The 13,563-nt window shown below is 42.2% G+C and overlaps 4 protein-coding genes across 4 annotated transcripts; 2 read left to right on the top strand and 2 right to left on the bottom strand.

The window, feature by feature from the left end:
- The first annotated feature begins 366 nt into the window (after nucleotides 1-366).
- On the top strand, nucleotides 367-3,483 carry LOC118420874 (sodium/nucleoside cotransporter 1-like). The gene is made up of 7 exons (XM_035827926.1): nucleotides 367-524; nucleotides 1,005-1,135; nucleotides 1,437-1,568; nucleotides 1,809-1,977; nucleotides 2,409-2,579; nucleotides 2,762-2,945; nucleotides 3,313-3,483. Exons 1-7 carry the CDS (start codon nucleotides 423-425, stop codon nucleotides 3,426-3,428), a joined length of 1,005 nt encoding a protein of 334 aa, XP_035683819.1. The 5' UTR covers nucleotides 367-422; the 3' UTR covers nucleotides 3,429-3,483.
- A 370-nt stretch (nucleotides 3,484-3,853) lies between these two features.
- On the bottom strand, nucleotides 3,854-6,794 carry LOC118420872 (GPN-loop GTPase 1-like). Its single transcript, XM_035827923.1, has 5 exons — nucleotides 6,528-6,794; nucleotides 5,964-6,164; nucleotides 5,088-5,527; nucleotides 4,477-4,646; nucleotides 3,854-4,109 (listed from the first exon to the last, which is right to left on the bottom strand). Exons 1-5 carry the CDS (start codon nucleotides 6,759-6,761, stop codon nucleotides 3,976-3,978), a joined length of 1,179 nt encoding a protein of 392 aa, XP_035683816.1. The 5' UTR covers nucleotides 6,762-6,794; the 3' UTR covers nucleotides 3,854-3,975.
- A 247-nt stretch (nucleotides 6,795-7,041) lies between these two features.
- On the top strand, nucleotides 7,042-8,822 carry LOC118421803 (proteasome subunit beta type-7-like). Its single transcript, XM_035829304.1, has 4 exons — nucleotides 7,042-7,109; nucleotides 7,883-7,964; nucleotides 8,192-8,289; nucleotides 8,678-8,822. The coding sequence occupies exons 1-4, from the start codon at nucleotides 7,042-7,044 to the stop codon at nucleotides 8,820-8,822; spliced, it is 393 nt and encodes a 130-aa protein (XP_035685197.1).
- A 479-nt stretch (nucleotides 8,823-9,301) lies between these two features.
- On the bottom strand, nucleotides 9,302-13,239 carry LOC118420871 (chondroadherin-like protein). Its single transcript, XM_035827922.1, is given in 2 exon segments — nucleotides 9,302-12,083; nucleotides 12,086-13,239. Coding segments are annotated over 2 exon segments (2,907 nt in total). The 5' UTR covers nucleotides 12,213-13,239; the 3' UTR covers nucleotides 9,302-9,303.
- Between the last annotated feature and the right edge of the window lie 324 nt (nucleotides 13,240-13,563).

Below are 13,563 nucleotides of genomic sequence, written 5' to 3'. Positions count from 1 at the left end.
GCGAATGCAGCAATGTTGATGTGAACATGAATGTCACTGCTTTATGGCCTTCCGTCATCTCAAGGAGCAGTACATCTATCACAAGCTGGCTGCAGAGCAGTTTACTACACATCTTGTCAGGGCAGCAATTGTCTCGATTTATCAATGTCATAGGTGTAGGAGGAAGTGAAGAAAACAAAAAATAGACATAAAACGGAAGTAGCGTGAAGTAGACAAGACAAACATGGGAGAAATCTGGGTGGCGATGGAATATACTTGTTGCAGCATGCAGAACAGTCATACAGCACTAGTTCTATCTGAATCTGAATCTAAGGAACGAACCACTAAGGAACATGGATAACTTAAGACGTACCTCCTCCAAGGTGATGCCCACGGTGGTGTTCTTCGCCACAGTGACGTCACTGCTGTACCACCTGGGCTGGATGCAGTTCGTCATCCACAAGCTGGCCTGGCTCATGCAGCTCACGCTAGGCATCTCGGGACCGGAGGCTGTCTCAGCAGCAGGCAGCATCTTCCTCGGACTGGTCGGTTTGCCGTTGACCGTTGACGGTCCTTGATTTGAATTTTTGTTTTGGGCATACTACAGTTGTTATGCTTCCCGGTCGACCTTGATTTGAACTTCTGATATTCTAGCTACACCTTTCAGTTCTAGAATCCGTAACATCAGTGGCTACCAAACATCCGCGTAAACAAAATTTGTCAAAGAATGAATCATTGTAACTAACGTTAGATAATATTTATACGAAAAATTGTAGGTCGATAGATAAATGCCAAAGTGTACCCAATTGTATTGAAACATTCTGGAGTTTATCCAGTGTACAGATACATTTCTGATGACAAGATACGCTCACATGCAGTCGTGATGATCAACTTTTCTTAGATTTGAAATACTACTTTTAACACAAACCAACGAGACGAAATAGACTACTTAGTCTACGTCATGATGAATAACTCAGCAAAATGGCTTATCCATATTTTCGGGCTGTTCCATCCTGCACCGTTAGACTGACTGTGCCATGTTGGTTCGCCCCTTCCTGCCTGTCATGACGAACTCGGAGCTGTTCACCGTGATGACTTCCGGGTTCGCTAGTATCGCGGGGTCCGTCCTGGCTGCATTCACGTCCATGGGAATCAGGTGAAGAGAGTTCGTGTTCTAAAGCACTATAACGGGCGGACCAATTAACGCATACTGGTCAAATAACATAACAGACAAACCCTTCAACTACTTTCCAACACATGTACAAGTGTATCATTGACCGACCAATTTTAGTACCCAGAATGACTGACCTTACGGAAGCGTGCCAATCGCCAAATGTGGTTAGAAGTCGATACCATACACCCACGATAGTTTGTCACATTCATTGTATAAAGTATCATAAAGCAAGTGAAGTATATGTTTATGAATCAATGGGACATCCTGAAATGTTCCGTTGCAGCGCGTCCTTCCTCCTGACAGCTAACGTGATGGCGGCACCCACGTCCCTGGCCCTGTCCAAGTTGGTCTACCCGGAGACAGACACTCGTCGCCATGGCAACCAAAAGGACGACAGACTCGATATTGAGATACCGTGAGTCACCTTTCAGAGGAAAGGAAAATGTAGAAAAACAGTCAGATTAAGTACATTGTCTAGATTTATCATACTGATAAGTCATTGCAACTGAATAAAATTACAACTTATATATTCTCGGACGTTTGAGACAGAATCTGCTATCCGTTTTGCGCTCCAGAAACGGCACTCTCTGATCATAACTTGTATATAAATGTTGGTATCCAAGTTGATACCTGTGACTGATTCGTTCATGTTTAGGAAAGACAGAAACCTCCTGGAGGCGGCGTCAGCAGGAGCCAGCATGGGGGTGAGCATCGTGGCGCACATCGTGGGGAACCTGATCGCCTTCCTGTCCCTGCTGGCCTTCATCAACACTGTCCTGACCTGGCTGGGCGGGATGGTCAACATACAGGACCTCACCTTCCAGGTAACGTTACAGGCATTATTACAGATTCACGACAGCAAGAACAATACGAGGACGGTCCTCTATAGTTGTTTTTGCTGTCACAGCCATAAATCCCTAAAAAGATCACTCCTGACCGACAAAATCTGGTCTATGTGGACACTGGTTTTAGACAAGATTCTTGATGTTTTTGTCAAAAGGAAAAATTATCAAAGGGACCACTCCGAATAGTAAGAAGTGTTCGCATCAATAAGGGGGTCTTATGACGCAGAGGTGATATCGCTTATAGTTATACAGGTTTCCCTGTATGTATATCTTTCAAGCTATTTGACCATGAGATGTAACAGATTGAGAGTAAACTGTGTGTTGGATATGTGCTTATCGCTGACATTCACAGATTAACATACCGTGGATGGACCAGGCTGAGTCTCATGCATTTTTTGTCCCTGCCACAGACTATTTGTTCGTACGTGTTCATGCCTCTCGCGTTCCTTGCCGGTGTGCCGTGGGAGGACTGCAGTGTCGTAGCCGAGCTGTTTGGGACCAAGACCTTCCTGAACGAGTTTGTGGCGTACGTGGACATGAGTAACATCGTTAAGGGACACGTACCGGGGAAGACACTAAAGGTAGGTAGTGATCATGCCTTTGGAAATATGGCTGCGTTTGGTGTAGGCAGAATGAGAATTCCGTGGGTAAGTATTACTTGTGATAAATAAATTTAGTAAGCAACGCATTCACCCAGTCTTTTTCCAAAACGACATTTCGTGCTATCATCACTTACGCACGAACCATTATGATCGTCCTGCAGCATCCCCGGTCCGTCGCCATCGCCACCTTCGCCCTGTGCGGCTTCGCGAACTTCGGCAGTGTGGGGATCCAGCTGGGCGGGATGGGGACCATGGCGCCCGGCAGGCGGGGCGACCTGGCCGACGTCGCCCTGCGCTCCATGCTCACGGGGGCCATGGTCGGGCTCCTCAACGCCTGCATGGCCGGTGAGATTTTACCAGTTCTTATGATAGTACTTGACGTTACTCACTTTGAATTTCCACAGACACTAGATACTACTAGGGAAACCTAGCTAATGTCTTATAGTAACTCGTACGTAAGCAAAGTCAGTTTCACTGGTTGCATAAAAGACCTCTCATTCCGGTATGTATCCTATACATATTCTACCAACCTGATGAAATTATTTTCAGAAGTATGCTTTCTTAAATACATAACATCTATCGTTATACCATTTTTTTCTGTGATAACATTCTATCAAAGATACAATTTGACTGTTTTCATTCAAATTTTCATCCATAGCAGGTGCTATGTACAAGGTTTGTGACCACTTACATGATCTCCCCTCCCTCCCAGGTCTACTGTACCAGGACCCTGTGCTGTCCACAGTCAGCACACTGAACGGCACAGCACTACTGAACAGCACACAGTCATGTCAATACACAGGGACTCTTCTGGACTGCATGTGTTAACAGTTAGTCCAGACGAGAAACCTCCTCTGGCTGAAATTTTTCCACATTTTACAGAAACTTACAAAAAGAATACAAATGTATGTTTATTCTGTTCAAGGAATATATTGTTTGAATTCTTTTTTACATAATATGCGAATGCAATTAATATCAAAGCTCGTAAGCTCTGGTGTTGCTACCTTTTTTGTGGACCTACCATTTTGAATGCTTTGTAAGTACTGTAAAAATTAGCTTATCTATTTTGCCTACCTTTTGTATGACATGAACTTAAATTCGTTCAAAGAAGACAGCTTATTGTATTGTTTGGGATAAATATACTTAATCTTCACTGTCATTACTTATATTATGTCATATCAACTGTGAAACACTATTAATATTTTTAACTCTGTCATAACTCAAGGATCACCAGGAAACAATTAAATGATCTGGAGTGTAAAATAGTTTGTTTTACTTCCGATTAAAACCAATATTTGAACAAACTGAACTTAACTAACCCAGACAACAAACACCGAGGAACATCCATGTATAAACAGCTGTTCAGTTTTAATGTTCATGACTTGTCCTGTTTGCTCTGTGGGTGAGCCTTTTGACTCTCTAGGAATGCCTTAAAGGCTGCCTCCTCTCTCCTCTCTGTCATCTCCTCATCCAGGTCATCACTGTCCAGCTCATCATCCTCATCAGGACCTGTCAATGCAGATGGGCAGCTGTCAATCATTACAATACAAATACATTACTTTCACTGTTACTGTTGTAGTCAAACCTGTGCATGGTGTTACCACATAAGGACCACCTGGTCAATGTGACACTTTTTTCATGGTCTCTTAAATAATTTTTCCCATTGGCACAAGCATTAAATGAATCCTGTCTATAGTAGCCGCCTGTCGCAAATAGACCAGATTCTATGGCTTTCCTGAGTTGTGTTCTTGGTCAGTTTTGATTCTATGTACATAGATCTATGTGTAGACTATCAAAACCTGGATATCATGAATGTGGATATAATATGTAACCTTCAATTACATACTGATACAACAAGGCTATCTAATTAAATCACCTTTTGTCAGCATGACCTCAGGGGCCTTGGAGTGGCTGGGTGCAGCATCCGGTCTGACAGGCGTGGCCGTTTCCATGGGAACAGCCTCGCCCTCTCCCATGTCCCTCTTGAGTCTGTCCAGCTGTTTCAGCTTCTCCTGCTGCTCAGCTGACTCCTTCTCCTTCTTTAACCTGGGGCAACAACAGAACAGAAACTTTAGTTCCTACACAACATATATTTAATAATAATTCTATATTCATATATATTATTAGAATAATTCTGACACCATCAGACACTTCACCTTACACTACAGGAAAAGAACTTGGATGAACAATGGATAAAAGAATTCGGAATATCTGTACCTCCATCGTTGACACACAACTGAAATGACTTCTTTGAAGGTTACAAGTCATGAGTGACTGGGTTATTTTTCTTGAATAAGGCTGAATGACTGGTCTGAAAGTCATGTGTATGGTGTGTTTTGTGTCAGATAAAGGGTGATGAGTTTGATAGTCATCAGAAATGAGTAAGACTACAGAAAACATGAAAAACACACACGTTGCATTTTGGTGCATGCTAATACATCATCATGTTAATACATGTATTGGGCAAAGTAAGCTATCCTTCAGCACCTCTCATACTCTGGCTTGTACTGAGTCTCATACTCCTGAGCTGCACTGTCCACTGCCTGTAGGAACTCTGCCATCCCCTGACCTGTCACCGCCGACACACCCACTGTTCTCAAATTAGCGTAAAACTCGTCCAACACAAGGCTCAGGGATCGCGTCAGGTTGCTCGCGTACGATTCCTCCTGCGCTAGAGCATCCTGGAATGCCTCAAAATCTGTCAGCCACTCGACAGCAAAAGAGTGATTGACAATGTCGATCTTGTTCATGACGACAATGAAAGGGAGTTTGGTCTTGTACAGGATGCTGCAGGCGTACAGCATGTTAGACATGAATGTGACAGGGTTGACGCTTCGAGCGATGTCCATGACGTACACAACCACCGTGGGGAAACCAGAGGCGAGAGACTCTGTGATGATGGAACCAGACGCAGACCAGGTGAACACCTGCAGAGGGGTAATAAAACAATGAATAACACAGGTCACAACTTATCATTTACATCATTATGATTAAGGGTATTGAAGTTCACTCCTATAAAGTCCTATAAAGGATTTCAGGTGGCATTCAATACTCATATGCACACTGTCCAATAGCATCCATGCAGCTAAAAGCCTAAGAAGCCAGACTGATGTGCATGGCAGAAGAAAAGAAGATGCAGAGAAAAAAGCAGATGCAGAGAAAAGAAAATTGCAACAGACACGAATCAGATTACAGACGTGCCATATGTGGCAGAGACTATCATTCTTGAATAGGATTGTTTACAGTTTAGCCATAGCTGAAGCTGTAAGACTGATATCCATGACTATTTTATTATGGTCAATACTGATCGAAGGATGCCATATACGCAATACCCCTCTTAATAACTAATAGAAAGTAACTTGCCTCAATTTGCCCTGGGGTATCCAGGATGACATGTTTGAACTCGTTCGCTCTCTTCTCCACATACTTCATGACCTGGTCGAAGCGTGTAGCAAACAGGTTGAGAGATGTGATGATGCCACCGTTAGGACCCAGGCCGTACTGCTTCATCACTTCCTTATACTTCACTGTGTCTCTGATGTCAATGTTGGCTGGATATGGAACCTGGGAGCAATAGTAGAATGCTTTTCATGGCCTATCAAATAATACACTGGGGAGATGCAGTACTATTAAACAACAATGCAAGGTCACTGGAATATCGAACTGTCAGTTTTTGTACATTTTGTCAGTCAACTTCTAATGGACTTATGGAGACATTTTCTTTTACTAAGTTTTAGTTTTATACTTTGATGAAACTTCTGATTCAAAAAAATGAAAAATCAGAGTATTCGCGTTTTGAACATTTTCTTTACATTTCTAGGCTTCAATATCAAAATAACAACTTTCTATCTGAAGATGACAGATACAGTACAAGTTCACACAGATATCCTTCATAATTTCAACAACACCTCTCAAGTCATGTCTCACCTCATACACAGCAGGGTCCAGGTTGATGACATACGGCGGGGTTTTCTGTGCGTGCATGTGTGCGTTCAGTCTCTGCACGAACGTGGTCTTCCCGGACCCTGCCATGCCCAGCACCAGGATACAGGTGGGTTTGGTGCCCCCAGTCTGTGTGGAACCGCCTGGATCGGAGGTTTGTTGAGCAGAAATGTTTGGTTCGGCCGCACATGCTCCATCTTCTACCCGCGCTTCCGCCATCCTCAAAAATACTCTACCCACAACCCTCTAGTCAGATCATTCTATCACTTACAAGGGAGTAACGAAATAGTAAAATGTCTAAAGTAACATCCAAATTTCCCTACTAATCAGTTTCTGGTATGAAGTTATAAAAAGAAAATGTTTCAAATCTTTATCTTATAGAATGATATGTTCTAGAGACGTGGATAATGCAGAAATATGGTCTACTGATATGTAGTTGAAAGGCTATCACCCCCAGCGTAACAATGAACTATTCCATCTTCCCACAAAACGCTCCAACATGGCGACGGTAAACTCTGCGTACGCCGAACCTTCTCTTGGCGGCTTTAGTTTCGAGAACTGCAAGAGGTAAGGAAACGTTTTGACTTTAGCAAATAATGCTGAACAATTTAATCTTGATGCTAGCAAAATATAGTAACTCTTATCCATAACGATAATGGTCTAGATGACATTCGAATAGGGTGCTCTTTCATCGCACATGAGCAAGCACTTTTGTCATGTGCCCCCCTCCCCCATACGTATTTTTTGTTCGCTTTCATTTCAATTTTTTCTTAACAACATTAGTTAACATGTTAACGCCCTGGCCATAAGATATTAAGGGGTATCGTTGATTTGGCCATTAGAATGCAAAATTTGAGGACAAATTAAATCTGTTGTCAAAATTTTGACAGCAAATAGTGTATAATATTATTAATAACAAAATTTTTGTTAGGATATAAACGTCGGTCTTAGAAAAAGCATGCCTTGCATGAGACACAAAAAGTGTCCGCTTTGCAACGTACATCTTCGTTCAGCAATAAGATCCTTGACACAATTGGTGGGCAGAAATGTCCATAGCCCAAAGATATCAGACCTGTTGCATATTGCCAAATTCTATTGACAGAAATTATATTTTCGTGCACATGAGAGACTCATGAGAGTTCACAAATGTTGTGTGCCCTCTAGATTATGACAGCAAGACGTTGTGTTTAGTTGAGATTCTATTTTACCAAGCACGTCATTTTAAATGATGTGTCTACCTGTTTATATGTGTTGCAGTTACAAACTTACATGTACACAAAATCATTGTAATGATTTACTGATTACAGCTACAAATGTATAATGATCTTTTTCCAATCTAGAAATGCCTACCTGGAGACTAAGGGTGTCAAGATGCCCACAGCCAGAAAGACTGGAACTACAATTGCAGGCATCATCTTTAAGGTATTTATTGTAGTCTCAAGATGTTTCTGTTTAGTTTTCCTCTGAAGCAAGGTGCTACTTAACTTGTGATAGATTAACTTCTGAACAATCGTTTGAGTATTAAAGGAAAGAAACTAGCTGTTACATGTGAAATAATGTCAATGGATTACATCATTCTATTAAACTTGAATCAAACAATGAACATTGAATTAAACAATAATACTAAAGCATCCCATTGCTGATTGCAGGACGGTGTAATTCTGGGTGCGGACACCAGAGCCACAGAAGACACCATCGTGGCAGACAAGAACTGTTCCAAAATCCACTTCATCGCTCCTAACATATAGTAAGTATACACAGAGCACTGGACGACTCGAGTAACAGTTGCTTTAGAAATAGAATTTAATATATGTCCTTCTGGGGTTTATTTGTCAACCTCAACAACATGTCACTTATAATATGGCTTGCATGTACTTGTAAGTAGTGAATATCTGTTTCCTCTATGAGAGTGAAGGTACATGTGCAAGAGGTACATTTTTCTCATATAAGTAGTATATTTGTTACAATCCATTTTGTAGAAAATGTATCAAAATTACAGAAAATATTAAACGACTTGTAATTTGGCCTGCTTAAGAAATACAAGCTATGTATATTGCAGACAACATACGTAAAGTCTTGCTTTTTTTATGTCTGCAAACCCGATTCTAACAACTGTTATTACTAACTGTTCACAGCTGCTGTGGTGCTGGTACAGCTGCTGATACAGAGATGACCACACAGATGATCTCCTCTAACCTGGAGCTGCACCGACTGTCCACCGGGCGCGAGGCTCGCGTCTGCACGGCCAACAGGATGCTCAAACAGTTCCTCTTCAGGTAAAACACACTCAAGTTAAAACTTTATTTGTGTCTAACTTGTTCATCAGGAAAGACTACCAAGAAGAAGATTCGTTGTGCCTTTAATTAGTTTAAACAGGTCTGTGCCTTAGATTTTGATGAAAGTGCTGTAGGATACAGCATTACTCAAATGTTAGTTCTATATTGCCTCATCACAAATTAAGGGATATCATTCACTTTTGAAAACTTTTGAAAAAACTGATTTGTAAAGAAGCCTATTTATACACCTTTGCATAGTTGCATAGCAATGCCTACATATATAAACAACAAATCTCTGAGTTCACCATTTGACTCTTTTACTTGGAAAATGTTTATCATATAATGTAGATCATAAATCATGTACAGATTCACCATCACCAAGCGATTTCACTCTTCTCAAAGGTTCGTAGTACTGCTCTACTAAAACTAGTGTCTTTACCTACTCTCAGTTTAGAGAATTAGATGTTTTTATTGCACATTGCCTGTCACACCTCCATTAATGCCATAAAGCCCTGTTGGTCTGGCTCAGAGTCATGATCGTTAGGCTCCTGTTCTAACGGCTGTCCTAACGCAGCTCGCAGCCTCCTCCAGAACAGGGGCCGCTCCCTCGGATCGTCAGGCCACTCCAGGTACGTGTCCCTGTCCACCACAGCCTGCAGGTGGCGGTACTGCTGCACCAGGGGGCGGGGGATGTCCTCCAGGAACACCAGGACGAGCCGTATCCCCCCTCCCTCCTCGATCATGGTGTGCTGGGCCAGCTGGAACTCAAACTGACACCAGCGGCTGCGCAGGAAGCTCCTGGTGACGACACACACGATCTTCCTGCTGCCGTCCACAGCCGTGCGGATGTTGGTGATGATGGGAATGCCTGCCTGGAAGTCTCGCTGGTGGAGACACAGACGGTAGTTTGGACTGTTATCAGAACGTTCTAGATTTCGGCACAGGTCTCGCTCAACCCACCGTCTGTCCTCGTTGTGATGCGCTATGAAGGCGTCAAAGACGAACCTGTGATCGCCGTCCCGGACTCCCACCACCCTGTCCCTGTGTCTCATCCTGAACCACAGGTCACGGAACCTCCAGCTGTAGTAGTTCACACAGAAGGTGGTCATCACAAACAGGAAGATCCCTAAGGAAGAAAGTAAGCTGGCCAGCCATAAGTTTGGCATGAACACAAGTTCACACTCAGAAGGGAGGATTTGTAGAGACTTTCCTTGGTCCTTGGGAGGTGCAGCACATTTAAAGGAGTTTGTATTCCATCCAACAACCTTCAGTGGTTGACTGTTTGCTTTGAAAACAAACCATAACAGGTTGCAATCACAGAAGAAAGGATTGTCCTGTATATCAATTTTCCTTACATGCTCTAAGACCTGTTTGAAGACATTTTCATCCAAGACAGTAATCTCATTTTGCTGCAGCTGTAAAACTCTTAGGTTACCTAAACCATGGAAAGCTTTCTTCCCAAATGTCTTGATTTGGTTTCCGCTTAGGTCCAGCTCAGTTAAGTTGTGTAAACCCATGAAGGCATTGTCAGGGATCGTTGCAATGCTGTGCCCTTTCAGGTTGAGTTTTGTCATTTGTTCTAAGCCATGAAAAGCGTACGGTTCAACAGCCATAATCACATTGTGCTGTAGCTGTATTTCCTCTAATGCTGACAGCCCATCGAATGCCCAGGACGTCAGATTAGTAAGTCTGTTATCTGCCAAGCTCAGCCACTTTAGCATTGCAAGGCCAGAAAAAGCTTCCTTCTGTATCTTGTTGATCCAGTTATGAGCGAGAGTCAGGTGTGTTAGCTTCTCCAGTCCGCTGAAGGAACCTGCTTGAAGAAAGGTGAAGTTATTGCTGTCCAAGTAAAGATGACGTAGATTAGGAAGGCCCTGTAAGCCTGCCACTGTGCTGAGATCGTTTGAAGTCAGAACAAGATATTGAAGGCTTTCAATGCCTTTGAAGGCTGTTTCTTTGATGGACATGATTTCATTGTTCTGAAGATTCAGCCAAAACAGATTCTTCAGACCGTGAAAGTAGTGTGCCCTGACTGCTGTGAGGCCATTATTGCCCAGGCCTAGATGTGTGAGGGACGACAAACCATCAAACACATGTGCTAGGAAGTCTGTGAGCTTGTTTTCTCCCAACTCAAGCCTTTGTAAATATTCCAGGCCAGTAAAGGTGTAGGGTTCAATTGTGACAAGAGAATAGTCCTCGAAGGAAAGTTGTGTCAGATTTGGCAGGTTGAGGAAGCTTGCCTCCATCAGTCTGCTTGATTTGATTGAAGGGCTCCATTCATAAAGCAGACTCACTGTCAGGTGCTTCAGGGAAGGAAGTGAGGGAAATGTTTCACTTGTGATGATGTCCAAATCAGGGCTTCCTCCCAGTGTCAACTCTTCTATCTGTAGCCCCTCAAGTTTTTCTTTCAGCTGGGAAAACAAGATGGGATTCGACTGTAGTTTTAGAGACTTGAGGTTTGTGAAAGACGTCAGAAGCCCCTGGTCGATGTGACTGATAGAGTTCCGCTCCATCTGAAGGGTATGTAGTGGAGTGGAGAACAGCGGTGCAAAGTCATCTGTCGTCAGGTTTGTCAGCTCATTCCTGGAGAGGTCCAGGGTGTGCAGGAGGGACAAGTTTTGGAAAGCTAACGGGAAGTGTGTGAAAGACAGCAGGTTTTCAGACAAGTCAAGATATGTCAGATTCAACACTGATGTCCAAAGCTTGTCCAGTTGTAGGATGTTGTCTGAAAGGTAGTTGTTTGAGAGATCCAGGTGTACTAACTCTTTGAGGGGGTGGAAGGCTGCTTCGCTGATATGTGAGATGAGATTGTTCCTAAGATTGAGACGCTGTAGCTTGTCTAGTCCATCAAAGGAGTTCTCTTTTACATCAACAATGTCATTCCCACCCAGGTTTAGAGAAACCAGATTTCGAAGGCCTTTAAAACTGGTCCTATTCCCCAGCATGACTGGATCGTCCCATTTCCAGTTGAGGGATATCTCAAGGTGTTGGAGAGAAGGCAGAAAATCCACTACCTGAGGTAGCAGAGAAACATGGATTTTGTTTCCTGACACATTTAGGGTCTTCAAGTTGGCTAGTGGAGCAAAAGTTGCATTTTGGATATGGTCTATGTCGTTCCACCTTAAATCTAGGGACTGAAGGTTGATCAATGCTCTAAAGTCTTGATGTTGTAGCTGTGTGATACTGTTGTCATGTAGGTCCAAATGAAGAGTAGATGAGGGAATGCCAGCTGGCACTTTGCTCAGTTGTAGTTTGGTACAGGTATGTCCAGGGTGGTCCACTCTTCACAGCCATAGGGGTTTGCTAATTGTACTTGGTCCCCCTTGACTGACAGTAGAAACATGCAGAGACACAGTAAATTGTACATACTGTGCATCTTCTGTGGGTTTTCCATTTTGGCTTGTTGTATGAGTTGTTTCCTTTCTTATGATTGAGATGAATCTGAAAGAGCACAGGAGTTGCTCATTAACATGGAATATGGCACATACATGTACATAACATTGTACAGTACATGTACTGTAGTTACCAGGCACTTCCACTTTTCCATTTACATTTGGTTTTTATAAACTTAATTTATGTTATTGTGTAGTTCTGTCGTACTATCCAATTCAGCTGTTGTCATCTTCTGAGTATAACTTGAACTTAGCTGTATATGGAAAAATATACATTAATATGATTTTCTTTGTAGTGAAACCACTCAAACCAAGGGTTAAAAATTTGATACATATAGAATACATATACACACCAGACAATACAATGTCTACTGTCAGTAATAAAAACACACTATTGTACCTTCATGCATGGGTACAGTTTACTTTAATGTTCAGGTTCAGTTAAAAGACACAATATAGAAAGTCTGCCTTGAGTAGAGCAGTTCTGCTTTCTATAGGTTTGAATAGTCTGTCCAACAAAAAATGTTCTTACCTGGATATACAAGTCCTCTCTTAAACTGTTTCGCTGGTTTCTCTAGTCTATGTGGCAGAAGTCAAACACTTGGGAACAATACGTTAACTTAATGACTGTATGGTACAAGTTACTTGGCTGGGCTATAAACTGCTCTAATATTTTAACTGATAAGTTGTGCTTGAGTGCATACCCAATTGTTTAGCTAGAAAGTGAAAGAGGAACAGGTATAGTGGAAGTGGTGAGGTATGACTCATGACTGTTGACCTCAGGTGAGACACAAAGGGCTTTGTGTACAGGTGTGTGCAGGTGAGTGGAGGTAACCTGACCTGTCGACTTGTTCTCAAGGAAAAAAAATCACTTCCCTTTTCAGTACATGTAACTAATTGGGTAACTGTGAGCTGTTTAAACTTCAAATCAATTATGACATGGGAAGTTTTCTCATAATGTTCTATACCATGTGGAAATAACCTTGGGTTCAAATGAACATGTTACAAGTAGGCTTATCAATATATGTACTTGATATGCATGACAATGGGAGAAGGCATACTTAATACTGACATAGCAGTAGATTTTACAAACCTATGTTTGCATGTTACTTGAATTTAAGGTTCCCGTCCAAAGGAAAAATATTTCAGCACGGTCCAAAATTCATTCCTCTTTTTGAAAGGAATTATTGGAATTTTGACCACACAATGAACCTGTATTTTCTATGCCTAACATCTGTGTTTATACCACAAGTTGTGGCAACTGGTTTATAGGAAGGTTGAGCTGAATCAAGATACTACATGATATCTTAGTTTCTAAGTTCATGAAATATATGGTTCATTATGAGCTACATG

This window comes from Branchiostoma floridae, chromosome 8 (assembly GCF_000003815.2).
Source record: "Branchiostoma floridae strain S238N-H82 chromosome 8, Bfl_VNyyK, whole genome shotgun sequence".
In the NCBI taxonomy this organism is placed as follows: domain Eukaryota; kingdom Metazoa; phylum Chordata; class Leptocardii; order Amphioxiformes; family Branchiostomatidae; genus Branchiostoma; species Branchiostoma floridae.
The sequence above is the reverse complement of the archived record's forward strand: the minus strand, read 5'-3'. Positions and strand labels throughout refer to the sequence as shown.